The 23,290-nt window shown below is 39.4% G+C and overlaps 1 protein-coding gene across 3 annotated transcripts in view; it reads right to left on the minus strand.

Moving 5' to 3' along the window:
* The window catches only part of mcf2l2 (MCF.2 cell line derived transforming sequence-like 2), a 390,224-nt gene that overhangs the window by 316,800 nt on the left and 50,134 nt on the right, over nt 1-23,290 (minus strand). For 2 of the 3 annotated variants that reach the window (XM_072572457.1, XM_072572456.1), the window contains exon 1: nt 1,578-1,768. The exons of the other annotated variant lie outside the window; for it this stretch is intronic. In XM_072572457.1, coding sequence (XP_072428558.1) covers nt 1,578-1,719 — 142 coding nt within the window. In that variant the 5' untranslated portion in view covers nt 1,720-1,768. Of the gene's footprint in view, nt 1-1,577; nt 1,769-23,290 lie in introns of those variants that run through there. 3 annotated transcript variants of the gene reach the window in all.

Here is a 23,290-nt window from a genome sequence, read left to right on the forward strand (position 1 = left end):
ATTGGAGCAATAAGCACCCATACTGCAGGCTGTCTCTAGTCAGTGGGTATGGTGAGCAGTGTGTGCCAAAAGCAGATGGTTCAGCCAACTTTCTAAGCTTTATGGTAATCTATTTCACTGAAAGGGAAACTGTGCTGGATTTCAATAGACAGCTGCTGAATACTAGTACTGCAATTGTAAACTAGAAACACCAGGAAAGAAAATGCTGGTTTTACGTTGAAAGACGCAGCCAAGGAGATTCAAAGGATGTAAGTGGATAGACTTTGTGTGAACATGTCAGCAAATATTCTATGTTCCCTTTGAAGGTGCAGTGACACTCCTGCCAAATCCAGGTACTCTCCTCAACATGTCAATCACCCTACAGTATTTATAGAGACTCTGCAATAGTACAATTTGTTCTAAATAATCTTATTTATAGTTTGACTGCCAAATCCTTTAGGTAACATTATGGCTGGACCCCTCCTCTTGCAGTTAAAAGCCTGTTCTTTAGCGAGTGACAAGCAAATGAATACATACAATGGACTTGCATCACATGTACCACAGATCAGGCAGCTGAAGACAGTGATGTTTCAGATCAGGATTTCTCATCAAAGGTCAAAGAAGCATCAACAAAAATCAGTGACAATGTAGAACCACAAGACCAAAAGTTACTGGCTTCTAGTCAGACAGCAGAGATTCTGGACTCAGTATCAAGTTCAATTTCAACAATTTGAGGGCTTGAGGCACCTTCTCCCATGTCCTTACCACAACTCCCGCACACCAGGCCTTGTTATCACATGGTCTACTATTACACACAACCCATTATTAGCCACTAATTGTCCCCATTAGCAGCCATTCATTCCCAAAGGCTGATCGTTATCCACTCCATTGTCTGCACAACTGTTTTCCACTCTCTTTGGGCTCAATATCCACATTTGTTTACTCCTTAGCACCCCCAACCCCATCTTCTGCAGAAAAAAGTCCTAGCTATCGTCAGTTCTGAGGAAGGGTCACTAGACCTGACACATTAACTCTGATTTCTTTCCACAGATGCTGCCAGACTGCTGAGTCAGTATTCTGATTATGTTACTGGCTTCTAGTGTTGTCACTGTTCCCTGCACCTAAATGCTGCATTCCCCTACAGAAAAAGCAGATGTTTCATTAGATGCTGTCTAGTTCATTATACATAAATACCATTGATGAGAGAGTTAATCTGCTCTTCAACGGAAGTGCAAGCTGTCACAATTCAAATCCAATTTCATACCTAGCTAAAATAATATAGGCAAATAAGTAGTACTCAACTGCAACAAATTATTCTGCTACATACTGGACATTTATCACGTCTGCATTAATGACTTATTCTTCCAGGTAAGTCAAATCTTGGAACTGAACAGAAATATATACATCATCCTTTATCTTTTCACTTCACTTTAAATTTCAGACATACAAATACAGCTTGTTATATGAACTCAGTATCCATCCCTAATCTTTGTTATAATTTACAAAACAAGATTTATTTTAGACCTTTTGGGCATGTATTTAGTTTTAATTAATCTAAGTATACCATAAAAAGTAATAATCAAAACTTTAATACATACATTTCTGCTTTGTGCTTCCCAAATGCCGACACATTTGTACAAAGTGGAAGTAAGACTTCATTTCATCTTCAGAAATCCGGACAAAATTAAAAGGTACATCCCAGGTTCCACAACAATTACAATCACAGTTTTGGTAAGTCATTGACTGTGCTCAAGGTTTATGTCCTTACTTAGTGTAAGTGTTCGAGGGAAATAACTAAAATGCTTTATAGTCATATGATTCCTTAGTACTTTACTCAAGGTCATGTATTAGCCTCATGACACTAGCCAATACACTTAGAGAATTTTACCAGTGAAGCTTATTGGCTCCTGGTTTGAGGCTAATAATAATTATTAGCGGTTCGCTTGTGCATCTACCTTTCATTCTAGAAGATTAAAGGCACATATAGCTAGCAGTCATGAAATCACTAGTATTTTTAAGAAGATTGTTTAGAAATTCATGACGTGACTTTCAAGCTGACTAGCAGTTTACCAAATACAATTTATACACACATCGTAATCGTATGCTGCAGTACATTGCAGATACATTCTATCGGCTGGGTTTTAGAATTCATATATTTGAATCAATCCCAATATGAAAACAAGCTTCAACAATTTAAACTAATTTAAGTCCTTTATGTCTAATTTAAGATTTATTCTTAACAAATGGGTTCTGTAGTGATCATAGTGAGCTCAGCCAGTTGGACCTCATAAAATATGAGTTCCCTGATTAGGGCTGTTTACCTGGTCCAATCAGGCAGCCCTGGCTGACAGATATAAACAAGACCTGTCAGGCATTCTGCTCATTCTGAGAGCTGGCTCTGAGGAAGCTGGACCAGTGTCAAGTAGTATGCATGTGTAAATAAAGACTGACTTGATGACAGGATACTAACCTCTGTGGAGTTATTTCGAGTTTATTATGCGAAGACAACAGTTTTGCCCATAATTAATGATAGCTTAAAGCACTTAAATTTTCACTAATCCATGAAATGAGTGAAGTGCAATATTAAATATGAAACTTAATTAATCGGGGCAAACTCAAATAACTCAAACATGACTGCGGTTTTGCTAGTATAATACTCTTACCAAATTGCCAATGCATATAAATTCATTCTAGTTCACTTTCCTGAATTCTAATTTGCTGTGTCCCTGACCCAGCAACTATATATCAGAGAGCAGATGGCCTGCTGTCTACTTCACACATGCATAGTACTTGAACTGGTCCAGCTTCCTCAGAGCCAGCTCTCAGAATGAGCAGAATGCCTGACAGGTCTTGTTTATATCTGTCAGCCAGGGCTGCCTGATTGGACCAGGTAAACAGCCCTAATCAGGGAACTCATATTTTATGAGGTCCAACTGGCTGAGCTCATTATAATCACTACAGAACCCATTTGTTAAGAATAAATCTTAAATTGGACATAAATGATTTGAATTAGTTTAAATTGTTGAAGGTTGTTTTCATATTGGGATTAATTCAAATATATGAATTATAAAACCCAGCCGATAGAATTTATCTGCAATGTACTGCAGCATACGGTCACAATGTCTATATACAATAGAATGCTGTCTCTAAATAATAGTAGATTAAAACTCACATCAAGTAATATTAACATTTTTGTTTTTTTGCCAATGATTTAAATTTTGGTTGCTTCTCAAGTTATTTATGTTCAACCTGACATTGCAAGTTTTAAGAAAAGTCACAAAAGTTTCTTTGTGTAAACATCATTGATAATGCCAACATTCATTTCCAAGTCTGAAATTTCCTTGAGAATGTGGTCAATTGTTCAGAATTGACATCATCTGGTCAGTGCCAATGATGTGGTTTCAACAAGGGTAATGCCGGTGTGTTTTTAAAAATTCAAACTTTGTATCTGTGTCTCACTGACAAAGTGAAATTGTATTTGTCCATCCTTAACTGTCCTTCTGAAAACTGTGCTGAACTATACTCTCATCACTGTGCATGATATGGTGTAGGAAACACACAGGTTTGTTGAGAAGGAATTCCAAGGGAAAACTCACAAATGGTGGGTCTTTCCCTGTCTCTAAAGCTTTGGTCCTTCTGCATGGAATAGGTTGTAGGCTTGGGAGATGCTTTTGAAAGAGTATTGGCAAGTTACCGCCACTGTGTACTCATAGTGGATGAAGTGAATTGTTATGATGGTGGATGAGATGCTGATCAAGCTGGGTAGATTAGATTAGATTGCTTTCAGTGTGGAAACAGGCCCTTCGGCCCAACAAATCCACACCAACGCGCAACCCACCCAGACCCATTCCCCTACATTTACCCCTTCAGCTAACACTATGGGCAATTTAGCATGGCCAATTCACCTAACCTGCACATGTTTGGACTGTGGGAGGAAACTGGGTCACCCGGAGGAAACCCACACAGACACGGGGAGAATGTGCAAACTTCACACAGAGAGTCGCCTGAGGTGGGAATTGAACCCAGGTCTCTGGCGCTGTGAGGCAGCAGCGCTAACCACTGGGCCACCATGCCGTACTTTGTCCTGGATTCTATCACACTCCTTGTGCCTTGTGTTAGTGTGTTAGATTCTCTCTCTTTTTTGGTGATGGTAACTCCTGCCACTTCTGTAAACTGAATGCTACTTGCTATCTATCAGCTCTAGCCTGTATATTATCCAGGTTTTGCTGAAAGAGTGCATAAATTTGAGGAATTGTGAATGATACTGATCATTCAGCATTCATCAGCAAACTGCCCAATTCTGATCTTATGATGAAAGAAAGGTCATTGATGAAGCAGTTGAAATTCATTGAACCATTGAAAATTCGTGAAGTGTTGAACTAGAGTTGAAATGACAAGTTACCTACAACAGAAATGACAATATTTCAAATCTGGCACCTTTCAGTGGAAAGTTCCCTGATTCTCATTAACTTCAATTGTGCTAGGGCTCTCTGATGTCACACCAAGTTAAATGCCACTTTGCTTCCAAGAGCAGTCACTGTCACCTGAATTAAACTATTTTCTATATCTTTAGACTAGGGTTGTGCTAAAGATGAGCAGTGATTTATGATGGTTAAATCCTAACTGAACATTGGTGAGCAGGGTTATTAATGATTAGTTCTATTTGATAGCATTGTTGACAACACTTTGCTTCAGTCTGTGATGATTGAGAATAGACTATTGAACAACAGCTGGTCAGGTTGGATAAGTTTTGTTTTGGTGGAGAGGACATATCTAAGCAAACTTTCACTTTGTCAGGTAGATGTTATTGTTGTAACTATAGCCTTAAGATTATTACTCCAGCAACATAATTACTATGCTAACATCCACACTGAATAATCCTACCACTGTAAACCAGTTTTTATGGAATATAAAATGATATTAAGCTCATTGACTAGGATTTCCCTTTCCTTATTTACTCTGTTTTACATCTCCACTATAGTGGCAGTGCATCCATTTCTGTTATAGGTATGTGGCGCTCAGACAGCAAAACAGATTGTAGAAATATTGAGCTATTTTTCACTACATGACAAGTTTCTTGACTCTGCTAGGAGGTCAGAGTGATGGAGCAAGTGGAGGTCAATCTCTTTCATATGCAATGAGAAGTAAAACTGGTAGAGAAAGCACTCTAGAGGATTGAAAATTTCTCTGCATTATTTTTAGAATATTGACTAGTGCAGGAATGCAGAATTTCTGCATGTACTATTTCTCAGAAACACATTAACCCTTTTGTATTTTCTGATAGAGAACCTTGTAAAAATAAGGATTTGATGCAAATATGCTGGATTAAAATATAATGTGCAGAAATTTGGCTTTTGTGCCTTTCATAATTGCTATAACATCAACTTTCAATGAGACTGCTTCTCACCCTCTCATGAAAAGATACATGATATTTAATTAGCATCAGAGTAAGGAAAGAAATTTGAGGAGAGAATTACATTGTTTTAGAACTTACATTTTGCTCAGTGAATATTTGACCACTTTGAGCAGGCTAAATTGAATATCCCCAAAAATGTTAGCCAGGGACACAATACCTCATCCCCTGTTTAGTGTAATGCAAGGAGCATTGTATCTTTGTGCTTTCTACTCATCAATGTTAATTTGTGTGGTTGATAGATTGTAAACATCATTCCTTTCTGAAACTTGAAACAACTTTAAAACGTACCAGAAATGTGTAGAATTATATCAGTAGCCAGGCTGCTGTTCATGTCAGACTACAGTCCAGGAAGTGAGCTATGATCAGTCCTGTAGGGCCAGCAGCAGCAGTCAGAGGAATTGTGTATCAATAGTCAGGGAGCTGCAAACACAGCAGTCAAGCACCTGCTCAGTTAATGACTAGGGGCTGCTTGTTGAAGTTAGTCAGAAGTCTGGGGTCAATTACAGTTCTGAGAGTTGGTTCATTGATTGTCCAAGAGGATGTAAGGCAGGCCTCCCATGGGGAATTAGGGGATCTTTGCCAAACTGAGCTGAGGAGTCAAGGCTAGAATTGGGGGCCATCGGAGGGATTTGTAGAGATGGGAACAAGGACAGTGATGGGAGGAACTCAAGATATATTGGGGTAGGAGGATAATCATCAGAGGACATGATACACTATGGGGCATGGGTGGTTAGTGACCACCACAGTGAGGGAAGTATGGAGGAAAGGGATGACATCATTAGATGTAATGTTGGCGCTCAGGGAGCAGGCAGGACAATTGGAGCCAAGGTTAAATGTGGTTGTTCTCTACATGAGGGGGACAATGGAAATGGGCTGTCAGGTTTGTGCAAGATAAAATGGGTCATGCAGATTCTGGGAAGATACCTAGCAACCAGGCCAATCCCAGTACTGACAATTCCTACTGCAACCTGCATTCCCTGTTATCACTTGCTATTTTTTAGATGTGAAACATAACTGGAAAATACCTGGGAACTGTTGAAGGTGGGCAGAGACTGTTTTGACTTTAATGGGCAAAAGTGCAGAATCCATGTCTGTTGGATCTAGAACATTTATGAAACCAATACATGAAGCACACATTTGAAAACTCCATCTACATTTCGTTTGCAGTCATTTTATTGGCCATTTGTAGAATTAATGTGTTTCGAGTCCGAATGCTTGTTGAAAGTGGATTACAACATGCCATTAATCTTTGCAAATAGAAGACTGGCAACTTAGGAACAATTACTCAGTGACCAGTGATGCCCACAGGTCAGCTATTAACCGTTCACCTTTGAAGGGCTCTGTGGGAGGCACAGACTCTTGCCACGCTATCTGTCATGCGACTTTTACAATGGTCTCTAGCAAATGCTATGAAAACTTAGATGATTGATATAGGATGGAAAAAGGGTCAGACAACAGCAGATTCTCCCTTTTGATGTAATGTGCTTGTCAGTCAGTTGGCACAGCACATTCACCAAGTAGGTGCACGTGTTGAGGCTGAAGGTGAATGAATGATGGAGATATGTCCCTCATTATCAGGATGTTGCATGTCGCTCTGTATGGAGAAATGGACTCAATTCGCATCTGCGGGTATGCTGTTATGACGTTTCTGAAACTTATCTTTCACTCCTTGTGTTGCCAATGTAGGTCCTCTTCACTGACAGTGCCATTGGTTGGATGCTGGTCACTGTGGCTGCCTACCTGAGGAGATGAAGGCCATCAAATCCAGAAGCAGCAATAGGCCACTACAGAGGGTGAGGAGCTCCAAGCTCAGACAGAGATCACAGTAGTAAGACTCTGGGATACAGTAGATCCATAGGAGCCCCTGAAGGTTTTGACCTCAAGTCCATTTCCTGGAAATGAGCAAGGCACAATGGTAACACAAGTTCTGTACCTCCCAGGACACCGTGATGGAATTATGCCAGATGCTAGAGCAGAGCCTGCAAACTGCAGGAATGAGAGGCCACCCTCTCCTGCTGACTGTGAAGGTGTCAGACACTTTAAACTTGTATGCAATAAGCTGCTTCCAGGGAGTGACAGGTGACCTTTGTGGGATCTCTCAGTGGTGCACTGACAAATGCACCAGGACAGTGATTGAACATACTTGTGCAAGATCACATTAAATCATTTTGCTTTTCAATGTTGAGGTCAGTGCTGCAGCCTAGGCAGTAGGATCCAGGAGGAAAAAGTGAGGACTACAGATGCTGGAGATCAAGAGTTGAGAGTGTGTTCTACAGTTATTGAGGTCAGTTGGAGTGTCTTCACTGCTCTTAGATTGAAGTTAGCAAATTCAACACAGATGAGGAATTGATCTTGGAGCCTTCCTGCTTTTTAAGTTTCAGTATCAGAAGATGTTGCATTTTCCACTTGACAGTTTAAAATTATTTCATAGCCCAAACTTGACATAACAGTTGAGTATCAATTAAGCTAATGAATCAATTATCTAATTAATTTACAATGCAACCAATATACTAAAACCACCTATGTTTTAAATCAATAGATACTGTACCTTTGTGGAATCATAGCTGGATCTATTTGCTGGGTAATGGGTGACATTGTATCTGTACTGAGCATCAGTCAGCTTAGTTGGTGTCATGCGTCATGGCTGCAGTGAGTTTCCCTTGTCCATGGGTAAGCAGCCCTGTATAACACCTGAAAACTCAAATATACCAGGTGCATGATAGTGCTCCAGAATCCAAGGAGCAGGAGAATTGATGTTTCAGGCATAAGCCCTTCATTAGGAAAGGCTTCTGGCCGAAATGTCGCTTCTCCTGCTCCTCTGCTGCTGCCTGACCTGCTGTGCTTTTCCAACACCACAGGATCCAGGAACATTACTCGGATCCCTCAGATGCAGGTTGCATTGAATTACATTGCATTCATGTTCAGGTGATCACTTCTGACTGTTACCTCTTCCTGGAGGTGGATGCCCACTACACTGGCAGCCGTTATGACTCCTACATCCTGGAGCACTATTATGTACCTTGTATATTTGAGTTTACAAGTATTACACAGCACTGCTTACCCATGGAAAAGGGAAACTCACTGCAGCCGTGACGCGTTACACCAACTAAGCTGACTGATGCTCAGTACAGATACAATGTCACACATTACCCAGCAAATAGATCCAGCTATGTTTCCACAAAGGTACAGTATCTATTGATTTAAAACAATGGAGGTTTTAGTATATTGATTGCATTGTAAATTAATTAGATAATTGATTCATTAGCTTGATTGATACTCAAATGTTGTGTCAAGTTTGGGCTATGAAATAATTTTAAACTGTCAAGTGGAAAATGCAACATCTTCTGATACTGAAACTTAAAAAGCAGGAAGGCTCCAAGATCAATTCCTCATCTGTGTTGAATTTGCTAACTTCAATCAAACAGCAGTGAAGACACTCCAACTGACCTCAATAACTGTAGAACTTATGAAATAGAAGTGGAATAGGTCATAAGACAATTTGTGTCTGCTCAGCTATTCAATAAGACCTGGTGGCTGACCTTTTACATTAATTTCAGTTTCCTGTTCTCTGGGTCATGACCGAGTAACCTCTGTTGATTGAACTGCTATTTAGTTCCAGCACTTCATACTGGATTGTCTAACATTGTATTTTTCCTGTTATTTACAAGTATTTGTCTTCCAATCATTTTTGCTAAGAATTATGGTATATCCATTATTGGAGTTCACTTAATTAATAACGAGATGCTATCAATATACTGAGAAGGCAATGTAGATTAAACAGAGTGGACAGTGAGTAGTGTAGGAAGTTAACTTACCCTGCTTTAAAAAAAAAGTCATGACATAATGTGTCATGGCAAGAAAGCTCCAAATAAATACATACAAAATGTAAATGAGACGTCAAACTGCTATTTAAAGAAATTAAGGTACAAACTGAAAAATGCACACAATTAACAACTCTATTATAAATTTGTACCAGAATTTTTATTTTTCTTCACAAGGATAAGCTGTTTCTAGACATCAGAATTGCAACTCAAGAAGATGTGAATATTAATCAGCTGTTTCTTACATTAGTCAGAAGTGTGACTATAAATATGAAATCAAACTGTGAGGAGGATGTTTTTCTGTAACGAACAAAATGCCCAATTAGTGAGATTGCCAATTCAAGGCAAGTGAGAAGAAATAAAACAGGGAGGGATCTGGGAAAAACCATCAAAGATGTGCAATTAATATTGTTGTCAGTTGGGTTGTTGTCTGAAATTTCCATTGTGTAAAATTATTCATATGTTAACAGAATAAGTTTCATGAAAATAGGTGTTTGTAAGTCAAGAATCTAAAGGTTAAAATTGGGCCATATCACTTTGTAGGCAGTGGTTGTGATTTGTGACTGACCTGCACCCATTGCTGTGGGAGTACACAGCTTGCAAATTTGGTTTTGATACCCAGTTATAACAATGGTCCAACGTTAGGTCTACTTTACTGGTTACCTCATTATCCTACAGCAGTTTGATAATATCTACAAATCTAGAAGCATATGGTCTAGATAACCTGCTCCTCTTTAGGAAATTCACTTCTCTCTTAAAGGAAAGTGGCAATGAATCACAGGAGGATGCTGAATATTACTGTTACAATTGCAAACAATAAATGAAACAGCGGCACAGATCATCAAGGTATGGCACTCGAGACTTTATGGTGGAGGTGGTCCAAAGAGATTGGCCATGTTTCTGTCAGGGTGTCTGAAGGCCCTCAAGGATTAATCTCAGAAAGAAAAGACAGTTAGAAACTGGGGAGGTCAATTTCCAGAAGGTGTTCTTGAGAACCAGACAGAAGTGCCATAAGAATCTAATAATCTCATAAAGGTGGTCAACATCACTGAATGGGATCTCACCATAGGCCTGTAGTATTGAACCACATCTTTGCTTATATGTTCAAGGCCTCTCATCATAAAGTGTTGTATTCCATTCACTTTTTTAATTACTTACTGTACAAATATACTAACCTTTCATGAGTCACACACTAGAAAACAAAGATACATTGACACCTCAGAGTTCTACAGTCATTCTACCCATTTAAGTAGTACACTGTTTTATTTTTAACTCTTCCTGCCAAAGTGAACATTCATGTTCTCCCAGATGATGCTCCATCTACCAGAATTTTGCTTTCTCACTCCCTCCATCACAAATGCACTTTTGCAGCAGCGTGTACCATTTACAAGAAAATGTACTGCAGAAATCCAGCAAGGCTCCGAGACCTACTTGGCAACTTTTTCGCACAGAGAGTGGTACGTGTATGGAATGAGCTGCCAGAGGAAGTGGTGGAGGCTGGTACAATTGTAACATTTAAGAGGCATTTGGATGGGTAAATGAATAGGAAGGGTTTGGAGGGATATGGGCCGGGTGCTGGCAGGTGGGACTAGATTGGGTTGGGATATCTGGTCGGCATGGGCAGATGGGACCGAAGGGTCTGTTTCCATGCTGTCCATCTCTATGACTCTATCACTCTATGACAGCACTTTCAAACCATGACCACTACCATCTAGAAGGACAAGGGTGCAAATATGTGGGAATGCAGCCACCTGCAAGTTTCTCTCCAAGTCTTTCATTATCATGACTTGAACTATATTGCAATTCCTTATTATCACTGGTTCAAAATCCTAGAACTCTCTCCCTAGCAGCAATGTAGTTGCATCTATATTATATGGACTGCAGTGGGTCAGTTAAGTTCAAGACCATCTTCTAAAGAACAAGTAGAGATGGACAATAACTGCTGGCCCAGCAGCATCAGGAGGTGCAGAAGTCAATGTTCGGGCATAACTTCTTCAGGACTGGATGTGGGGATGGGGGAGCTACAAATAAAGAGAGTGGGGAGGGATGGAGAAAGTAGCAGAATGGTGAGCACAGGTAGTGGATACAACCTGGTTGGTTGATGGGAGGGATGAATCTAGTTGGTGGCTGGAAGAAAGGGTTGATAGGTAGAATGGAAGTGAGGAGGCGGGTCTCAAAGGTAGGTGGGGCATGGTTGGAAAGGATATTTGAGAACTCAATGTTAAGTCCTCCGGACTGTAGACTGCCCAGGTGGAAGGTGAGGTGTTAGATTAGATTCCCTACTGTGTAAAACAGGCCCCTCGGCCCAACAAGTCCACACCGACCCTCTGAAGAGTAACGAACCCAGACCCATTCCCTCTGACTAACATACCTAACACTATGGGCAATTTAGCGTGGTCAATTCACCTGACCTGCACATCTTTGGATTGTGGGAGGAAGCCCACGCAGACACGGGGAGAATGTGAAAACTCCACACAGACAGTCGTCCGAGGCTGGAATCAAACCTGGGACCCTGGTGCTGTGAGACAGCAGTGCTAACCACTGAGCCACCATGCTGTTCCTCCAATTTGCTGGATGATTCACTGTGGCAATGGAGAAGGCTGAGGATGGACATGTCAGAGAGGGACTGGGAGGGAGAATTGAAATGTGCAGTGACCAGGAGGTCAGGCTGGCCATTTCGGGCCCGGTGAAGATGCTCGATGAAATGGACACCTCATCTACGTTGGGTCTCACCAATGTAGAAAAGACCACATAGGGAGCACTGGATGCAGTAAACTAGGTCGGAGGAGACGCAGGTGAACCTCTGTCTCACCTGGAAGGACTGTTTGGGGCCATGAATTAAGGTGAAGGAAGTGATGTACTGGGATAAACTGTATCAGGCTCAGAGACTGTGTCAATTTATTGGAAGCTCCAACACTTAGCTTGCACTGTTCCTTTGTGATCGAAATTCCACTAATTCCATCTCTCCTTTCCACCTTCTGCTTTATAGTCAATATTGGAAACATTTTGTATCATCATTAGTGAAAATAGTAGTAATATATTTGCTCATGTCATCTATCATTTCCTTATTATCTACTATTCATTCCCCTTCTCGCTCTCTGGAGGACTAACACTCACGTTCCCTACACTTTTTCTTTTTAAATACCTATAGAAAGTTGCCATCCTTCTGTACATTTCTATCTAGCTTTCTTTCATACTTTAATTTCTTTTTCCGGACTAATCTTTTAGTCATTTTCTGTAATTTTTTTTGTTCTGACAACTCTAGTTTTTTTTTAAGTCTGATGCTTTCCCTAACCCCTTTGGTTAACTTGGATGGTGTGTCCTCCCCTGAGAATTTTCCTCTATACAGTAGTTAGAATATACTTATTCTGATTATTTGGAAATATTCCCATAAATGTCTGCCACTACTTCTCTATTGATCTTCCCTTAGCCTGGTATTCCACTTTACTTCAGCCACATTAGCTTTTATGCCCACAGAGATTCCCATATTTAAGTTTAAAATTCTGGACTTTGACCTGTTCTTCTTCCTTTGAAACTGAATATAAAATATGCTCATATTGTGGTCACTACTATCTAGTTTTGCTTTTCTTTGAGCTCATGAACTAATCCTGTCACATTACACAAAACAAAGTCTAATATGACATGACATTCCGTTGATTTCAGAATATGATATGCTTAGAAACTATTTCAGAAGCATCCTTATGAATCTCTCATTCAGACTTCGATTGTCAATCTGATTTTTCGATTTGTAAATAGATTAAAATCACCCATAATTATAGCGGTCCCAATATCAAAAGTTCCTAATACTTCATAAAATCCAAAAGAACTATGGATGCTATAAGTCAGAAACAAATACAGAAATTGCTGGAAAAACTCAGCAGGTCTGGCAACATCTGTGCAGAGAAATCAGAGTTAACATTTCAGGTCTAGTGATCCTTCCTCAGAACTGATAGTAGCTAGGGAATTTTTCCAAACTACCATCAACTCTGAGGAAGGATCATCAGATCAGAAACATTAACTCTGATTTCTCTTCACAGATGTTGCCAGACCTGCTGAGCTTTTCTGGCAATTTTTGTTTTTGTACCTAATATTTCTTCTTTTTATACTTCATCCTATATTGTAGTTACTGTTATGAGGACTATGGAATCACTTTCATGAGTGACTTCCCTCCACTACTGTTCCTCATCTCCACCCAAATTGAATCTATATTCTGATCGCCTGAACCAAGGTTATCTCTTGCTATTCTAACAATGCCGTCTTTGATTAAGCTTTTTGCCTTTATTTAGGTTTCTATTCTTCTTGAGCGTCATATTGAAATAACTCCAGAAAGGCTGGTATCCTGTTACCAAACCACCTTTTATTTATAAACGAACAGTCCTTGACTCTAGTATTGCCTCTTCAGAGTCAGCTATCAGAGTGCCAGAATCTCTGACACACGTTTTTTCATCTGTCAGCCAGGACTCCCTGACTGAACCAGATTAACAGCCCCCACCAGGGAACTCATATTCTATGAGGTCCAGCTGGCTGACCTTGTTATAATATATGCACATATACACCTCAATATTCTGGACCAAATCCTTGTCATCATGCAGTCATGCTCCTGTAATGTCTATCAGATCATGTTTACATACTTCAGCCTTTGCTATCAATTTCTTATGAATGCCAAGCACATTCGGATACATAGCCAGATACAGGTGAGTTACATTGTACAGGCCTCTGCCCTGTTGTAATCACAGTTTTTATATGGTTGGTCCAGTTCAATTTCTAGTTAATGGTAACTCTCAGGGTGTTGAATGTGGGAGTTGGTCAAGAATGTAATATCACACAAAATGATACCATTGAGTACATTAATACTAGTAACTTTAAACATTTTTTTAAAAGAGCAATATTTTAAATTGTTTCATGTACTCAATCAGTCAGACAGAATAGCATTTGTTTGGAGATTCAAAGTCCCTTAACTACTTCTTCTGATGGTATTCAATTTCACAAGCATTAGCAGTCTTCCTGTGTCTCACTCAATCATTATTCATCAATATATTCGCCTTAGCTGGTGACATTTCAACAGTATATTTCTGAATCATTACTCCCATTCCATTCCCTCATAGCTAAGTTCCAGTTTTGTGTCACATTACTGACCACCATTGTGCTCTTAGACTACATAACAAGCTTACTTATTGGCTTTAAACAAGCTTATTTTTTGGATATAGCCATTTGACAGTCTGTATGAGAGCTTCTAAGAACTTATTCCAGGACAAAAACTTCCATCGGTTTTTTCTAAAATTTTGAATCCAAGGATTTATCAAAATTAAATCAAAAATAGAATTCCATGTACAAATGGATCATGATTGCTAAGAATTGGAGGTAATTCTATATTATGTGGAACTGATTACTAAGCTGCCATCTGAAGCAATTATACAAGACGATATTGATGATGATTCATTACTTGACACAGGCACTGAAGTAATCCTATAACAAAATATCAAACATTATTCATCGTTGAGTCACAGAGGTAATCTAATTCTCCAATATATGCAGATAATTCATTACACAGGTCACAGAGCCATTACAGAGCCAAACGTATGATAATTAATTTGCACAAAACAGTCGCCTATCAGTTTCAATGTGATCAGACTATTAATATTTATAAATATAATTAAAAATCCCAACCTACTTGCCCTATTCTAATATTCCGTGCCATGTAACTGCATTTCATCAGAATTATACAGAAACTACACAGGTGATGAATTTTTAGAAGTTGTTGCATGGAAAAAATGAAACGAATGGCAGCCTGTAGAATTATCGAATGTGCAGCACATGAATATTGACACTGTGGTGACAGTTTTGAAGAACCCAAGTGAATATTCCAGCTAGAGACTCTTCTGCAACCCTAGCTGTAGAATGGACTTGAATTGGTGTGTTTATTCTGAGAAGTTGTGCAGATGTCATCAGCAAAATAAATTAAATACAGTCTTCGTTATCCTGGCCATATCCCTTTCATTTTCAAAAACCAGTGACACCAATAATTTACTTAGAATGAATACACAAATGCTTAAAAAATGAGCAGAGACTTGATGCAATTGATCTCTGACTTACTTTAGGCATCATTTAGGCCTATCAATTCAAATACTTATATGAAACTTAATTCCACACTCATCTGTTGTGTGGATTTGATTTATCAATGTTACATTAGAGGATGGGAAAGAGAATGGAAGCAAGAGGGGAAGTTATGTATTGTATTTAAAAATAAGGTCATCCTGCACTTTACTTCTTTCTCCGACAGATGCTGCCTGAGTTGTTGAATATTTACAACATTTGATTAACTTATTTTAGACATTTTTTCCACTTAAAAAGCTAAGTATAAGTCCTTTAAACTTCATAGTTTTGACTCAAATCATTAGATTCATGGTACTCCAACACTTTGAGATTGCAGACTTAAAGGTAAATAATCCTTTATTTTGTGCAGTAAAATAACAGAATGTTGTTTATAATTATAATACTTACATTTCTGAAAATGTCTTGATGTTTTTACAATCTACTAAAGTTTAATTTTTACATTATGATGTTTTAGTTATTTTATATAATTGAGTTAATTGTAAATTACTGAAATTAATCAGTAACCCATAACGCCTTGACTGTGATTCAGTGGCGTATTTTGTAATTAATTTGAGAATCTCAGTCTCATACTTTGATCATTTAAGAATAATATACAAATAAAGTGCAATTGAATTGCATAAGTTCTTCAATTCAGATTGCATCAAAACAATCAGTTAACAGAAAGAAAATCCACATAACTAAAATGAGCCAAGGTATATTACCTTTGTTCTTGCAGTCATGTCATTCACTCCTTATTTTTTGCTCTCATTTCTCATCCATTTTATGTTTATTACTCTTATCCTGAAAGTGCTTGTTCTTTCCCTGAATATGGTTTACAAGTCCCTCTTTCAGCATGTCTACTGATACTGCCTCCCAGCACCAACCAAAGCCCACTGATATCCCAGTACATTGAACATAAGTAGTAATGCTGGTCAGTTTTCTCCATCTATTGCCCAATACATTCAACTCAATTTCAGTTCTCCAAAATCATTTTGTCTCAAATGAACTAACCCCACAAAGACCACTGCCTTAACCTTGAGCTTCACCATTTCAGATGACACAGCAGAGTTTTTGCTGAATATTTAATTGAGCCACTGGACCCTTATAATTCCATATACCAACCAGCAACCAATTAAATATCATTGACATGCTGTAACTTGCAGAAGAAATTACATAAACTTTAGCTTTTAAAGTAATTTAAGCCTGATAGAGTTTAGCCTCGCAAACAAGCATTTGGAACTCATATTTAAACAACATACGTGGACAGGCTCATCTATTTCAATGAATGCCGTTTTGCAGCTCTTCAGAAAACACTGCCAAAGCACATTTCAGCAGCCCTCCTGCTATCATTGCACATTCAGAATATGCACACTATTTTGAACAAAAAACAAAGAAGAAAGAAAATTTATAGCCCATGAACAGGCCCTTCAGCCTTCCAAGACTGTGCTGATCCAAATGCACTATCTAAATTTATCCTAAGGATTTGTATCCCTCTGCTCTCCACCTACTCATGTATCTGTCCAGATGCACCTTAAGTGAATCTGCCTCTACTACCTCTGCTGGCAACGCGTTCCAGATATCTACCACCCTCCTTGTAAAGTACTTTCTACGTGTATCCCCATTAATTTTTTTTCCTCTCACCTTGAACACGTGACCTCTCGTTATTGAATCCCTCACCCTAGAAAAAAACTTATCTCTATCCACCCTGTCTATACCCTTCATGATTTTGTAGACTTCAGTCAGGTACCCCCCTCAATCTCCTTTTTTCTAATGAAAACAATCCTGACCTACTCAACCTCTCTTCATAGCTAGCACCTTCCATACTTGTCAACATCCTCGTAAACCTTCTCTGCACCCTCTCCAAAGTGTCCACATCCTTTTGATAATGTGGCGACCACAACTGTACATGGTATTCTAAATACGGCTGAACCAAAGTCTTGCACAATTTTAACATGACCTGCCAGCTCTTATACTCAATACTCCGTCCGATGAAGGCAAGCATACCATATGCCTTCTTGACCACTCTATCCACCTACGCAGCCACCTTCAAGGTACAATGGACCTGAACTCCCAGATCTCTCTGCTCATCAACTTTTCCCAAGGCTCTTTCATTTACAAAATAGTTCACTCTCAAATTAGACCTCCCAGAATGCATCACCTCACATTTGCCTGGATTGAACTCCATCTGCCACGTCTCCACCCAACTCTCCAGTCTAGGTATATATTCTCCTGTATTGTTTGACAGTCCATTATGCTTTCTGCTACTCCACCAACCTTCGTGTCATCTGCAAACTTACTGATCAGACCACCAATGCCCTCTTCCAGATCATTTATGTATATCACAAGCAACGATGGCCCCAACACTGACCCCTGTGGAACACCACTGGTCACCTTTCTCCATCTCAAGAAACTCCCTTCGACTACTACTCTGTCTCATGTTGCCAGTTCTTTATCCACCTAGCTAGAACACCCTGCACACCATGTGACTTCACTTTCTCCCTTAGTTTACCATGGGGAGCCTTATCAAACACCTTACTAAAGTCCATGTATATGACAGCTATAGCCCTTCCTTCATCTATCAATTTGGTCACTTCTTCAAAGAACTCTAATAAGTTGGCAAGGCACGACCTCCCCTGCACAAAACCATGTTGCCTATCACTGATAAGCTCATTCTTTTCCAAATATAAATAGATTCCATCACTCAGTACCATCTCCAGTGCCTTTCCCACCACTGATGTCAGGCTCACTAGTCTGTAGTTACCTAGAATATCCCTACTACCCTTCTTGTACAAAGGGACAACATTAGCAACTCTCCAGTCCTCTGACACTTCACCTGTGTTTAAGGATGCTGCAAAGATATTTGTCAGGGCCCCAACTATTTCCTCTCTGGCCTCCCTCAGCAACTTGGGATAGATCCCATCTAGTCCTGGGGATTTGTCCGCCTTATTATCCTTTAGCCTACCCAAAACATCTTCCCTCATTATGCCAACGTGATCCAGAGTAAACAAACTCACGTTATTCTCCTCAGTGAACACTGATGCAAAGTAATCCTTAAGAATCTCACCCATTTTCTCAGGTTCGACACACAACCTTCCTTCCTTCCTTATCCTGTAGTGGACCACCCTTTCTCTAGTTACCCTCTTACTTCTTATATATAAATTTAAGGCCTTGGGATTTTCTTTAATTCTGCTCACTAAAGTTATTTCATGACCGCTTTTAGCCCACTTGATTTCTCATTTAAGATTAGTCTTACACTCCCAATATTCCTCCAAGGCCCGTTCTGTTCTTACTGCCTGGACCTTATGTACGCTTTCCTTTTCCTCTTGGCTAATTGCACAATTTCTCCTGTCATCACGGTTCAGGAATCTTGCCTTTCCTATCACTTGTTTTCAAAGTGACATGTCTATCCTGCACTATCTTCAACCTATTTTTGAAAGCCTTCCACAAATCAAATGTGGACTTCCCTTCAAATATCTGCCCCCAATCCACATTTCCCAGCTCCTGCCAAATTTTGATATACTTGACCTTGGTCCAGTTTAGTACTCTTCCCTTAAGACCACTCTCATTTTTGTCTATGAGTATTTGAAAACTTACAGAATTGTGGTAACAATTCCCAAAGAAATCCCCCACTGCAACTTCTACCATCTGGCGTGGCTCATTCCCCAACACCAGGACCAATATGGCCCATTCCCTAGTTGGGCTATTGGCATACTGCCCTAGAAAACTGTCCTCTGCCCCATCCAGACCTCTGAGACTAAGTATATCCCAGTCAATGTTGGGAAAGTTAAAATCTCCCATCACCACCACCCTGTTGCCTCTACACCTTTCCAGAATCTGTTTACCTATTTCTTCTTCCACCTCATGCTCACCTTTGGGAGGCCTGTAGTATAGCCCCAACAATGTAACTGCACTCTTCTTATTTCTCACTTCTACCCATAATGCTTCACTACTCAAGTCCTCCATTAGCACAGACATGATGTCATCCCTGACCCACAATGCAATTCCTCCCCCCCCACTTTTACTTCCCTGTCATGTCTGAAGCACCTATATCCTGGAAGATGCCAATCATTCCCTTCCTTCAAGTCTCTGTGATTGCAATAATGTCATATTCCTAGGCACTAATCCAAGCCCTAAGTTCGTCTGCCTTACCCACTATACTCCTTGCATTAAAGTGTATGCACTTCAGACCACCAGTTCCTTTGCATTCATCTGCTTTCTGCCTACTCTTTCCCTTGGTAATGCTAACTTCATGATCCTTACAGTCTTTAGTTTCCACCTCGCTGTCTATTAGTCTTCTCTTCTGGTTCCCAACCCTCTGCCACCCTCCCCAACAGCAGTAGCAAAAACTACCCAAGGACATTAGTTCTAGTCTGGTTCAGATGTAGACTATCCAATTTGTAATAGTCCCACCTTTCCCAGAACCATTCCCAATGTCCCATAAATCTGAACCCCTCCCTTCTACACCATCCCTCAAGCCACGTGTTCATCCTGTCTATTCTTTCATTTCTACCCTGGCTAGCACATGGCACTGGTAGCAATCCTGAGATCACCACCTTTGAGGTGCTCCTCTTTAACTTATCGCCTAACTCCCTGAATTCTGCTTTCAGGACCTCAACTCCTTTATTATTTATATCATTGGTGCCTATATGCACCACGACAACTGGCTCTTCACCCTCCCTTTTCAGAATGCTCTGCAGCCGATCGGTGACATCCCTGACCCTAGCACCTGGGAAGCAACATACCATCTGGGAGTCTCATTTTCGGCCACCAAACCACCTATCTACTCCCCTTACAATAGAATTCCCTATGACAATGGCCCTACGAGTCTTTTTCCCACCCTTCTGAACAGCAGAGCCCACCACGGTGCCATGATCCTGGCAACTGCTCCTCTCCCCTGGTGAGCCATCTCCCCCAACAATATACCAAAACAGTATACCTGTTTTGGAGGGAGATGACCACAGGGGACATCTGCACTGCCTTCCTACTCTTTCTCTGCCTTTTGGTCACCCACTCACTGTCTCCCTCAGCAATTCCAATCTGTGGTGTGACCAATTCACTAAACGTGCTATCCACGACATCCTCAGCATCGTGAATGCTCCACAGTGAGTCCATCCGTAGGTCCAGAGCAATCATGTGGTCAAAGAAGAGCTGCAACTGGACACACTTCTTACAAGCATAAGAGTCAGGAACGTCAGCCACGTCCCTGAGCTCCCACATCAAGCAAGAGGCACATGTCACAGGTCTGAGGGCCATTGTAAGCTTTAGCTTTAACTCGACTAACTAATTCCAAACAATGCACTTAAATATAGAAAAGAAACTAAATAAATCACCTTTCCTTACAATCCTTTTCTTCTGGTTAGAGGAGGGGCGTGGGAGTGAGATACTACATGTGCAGTATCCAGGGTTTAGCCACTGCCCAAATATATACTATGTCCTTACCTTACTGGCAACCTCCTGGTCTCCAACTTTACCCCTGCTCTGTCTTTCGCTGCTCCCAGACAGGAAAAATACATGTTTTGATACATGCTTTGTCGTACATTATTTATTGTTGAAATGTGTGCTGTACTGAAAGTTTTGTATATACATTAGATTCTATGATACACCCTATCCACCATTTTTGTAGTGAATCTGAAAATTATGGCAATGCATATTGGTTCTTTTTGGCTGTCTTAGATTGGATTCAAATTTACTGATTATAATTTGATGCAATCCACATCAGGGAACCTGTATGTTGTGAATTGAAATATTTGTTTAAACTTTGAGCTGGCAATGTGTTTATGTGATGTTACGTGAGAACCTTTAGCATAAATCAAGAAAGGTGCTTCTCAACTACATTTAAATCATACGATGGTATAATGGCACACAGGTACAGATGACAATAAGATCTAATTTGATTTACTCTATCCTAAAGCTGTGGGCTACATTCTTGATTTTGTGTAGCATCACCTTTTAATTTTCAGAAATATGAAATTTTGTACAGACTCTGGGACATACAAACAAAGCAAAAATAAAGTGCAAAAGTTATCTAACAGAAAATGTTATGCCCTCATGATTAGGAGAATCAAAGTGGCAGACAAGAACAAGGTAACTGAGTGCTGCACTATGTTTGAAAGTAGATAACCTAAGAGAAAATGTGAACAATTTAGAATTGTAAAGCTTTAATACAAAGTCCAAATCTTCTAAGATCTACAAAGTCACAAGGAAAAGAAAATCAGTAAGTGAAATGGAATTTTTAGAAAATTAATGTATGCGTGACCAGAGAGATACAGCTGTGCAATGAACACAGATATCAGGAGCACAGCGCCTTAATAATAAAAATATCACCGAAAGAAGAATAGTATTGAGCACACAGCAGAATACACTTTAGTTTTGGAAGCAATGACATATATGTACACTCACTCTGCATTCATCCTTACATAAACCACTACTTACAACTGTCTGATTAAGCTCAGTGGTTCTCCTAGTGCAAAGTATTAATAACTGCTTGGTCTCAAATGGCATTGCTCATAGGGTATGCAGAACATGGAGAATGGTTTCTGATTCTTAGCATTGTGCAACAGAATTGCCCATTGGTATAATACAAAATTGACTAAGTCAATGTATTCATGATTGAAATTACATGTATAATACTGGAAGATAGACACAGCACATAGTTGTTATACCCTTATTTAACACTTCACAAACCAAGCTTAATATGCAGGTAATTATTTTTGTTCTCCATTCCCATAGCTTTCATTATATGGATAAGAAATGTTTCTTAAGATAAAAAATATTTTTATTTGTTTATTCTTTCCTTCCTGTATTGCTTTTTTCTCAGTTACTTGTCCGATTATTAGAAAATCAGGTTTTACAAGCCTTCAATACTGTCAAACACATGTTTCAAAAACATGGTTCTGTGAGGAAGCGATGATACATATCTCTAACTTCAAGAAAAATTGTGTATGTTAATTGAAACTGCTTGTGGATAGAGCAAAGGAGCATAGACCTACAAGCAAGAGTAGGCCATAGGGCCCTTTGAGTCTGCTCTGCCATTTGATAATTATTCTCATTGTGTTGCAACAACACTCTCCTGTTTCCCCCGCTCCATAAACATTGGCTCCCTTACCTATTTTAAAAACAACCTATCTGAGGTATCCATCTAATCTATATATCAAACTGCCAACTTTCTGTATTTCTGTAGTGTACAGGATCTGTGGCTTTCAGCAACAGTGAAGTCATTAAGAACGTCTGATCACCCAATGATTAAAGCTCTCACAGACAGAAAATTCGGAAGTAATGCTTGGTTAATATTTCACATTTTAACAATTTTACAGCAAACAAATTAAAATTAGGACTAATTATGGAATTAAACTAAAAACTGAACTACCTTAAACGTTGAAAAATAAAAATGCAAGATTACTTTGAAATGCATAATTGTTTTGTACAGAAATGCGCAACACAAAAAGATCCTAAAAAATGATATGAATGACTAAGTAAAAACTTGTTCTGAGGAAGGGTCACTCAACTTGAAAGTGAAGTCTGACTTCTCTCCACAGAAGCTGTCAGATCTGCCGAGCTTTTCCATCAATTTCTGTTTTTGATATGAATAACTAATTCATAGATTTTTAGTTGCATACATTGATGGATGTATATTTCAAAGACGAACACATTGAAAGAATTCCTTTTTTAAAAATAGTCTAATGATATCTTGAAATGACTATGATATGTAAGTGGTTCCAACATCTCATCTGAGGAATAGCATTTTCAAAATTCAGCAATCTTTGGTTACTGTATTAAGATATTACCCATATTTAAGTGAGGAGCGATGTCTTTGATTCACACTCTTCTGATTCAGAGGTGGTTATCCTATTAACAAAGCTAGACTAATATTTTTAATGTGATGTGCACTGTTTGTGATGTGCCAAACCAAACATTTAGCATTTTATGTTTCTTACGGTAGTCTCCTTTTGTATCATGTTGATCCTTACTAAGATACAGTTTT

The sequence above is a fragment of the Chiloscyllium punctatum genome, chromosome 6, assembly GCF_047496795.1.
Source record: "Chiloscyllium punctatum isolate Juve2018m chromosome 6, sChiPun1.3, whole genome shotgun sequence".
Lineage (NCBI taxonomy): Eukaryota > Metazoa > Chordata > Chondrichthyes > Orectolobiformes > Hemiscylliidae > Chiloscyllium > Chiloscyllium punctatum.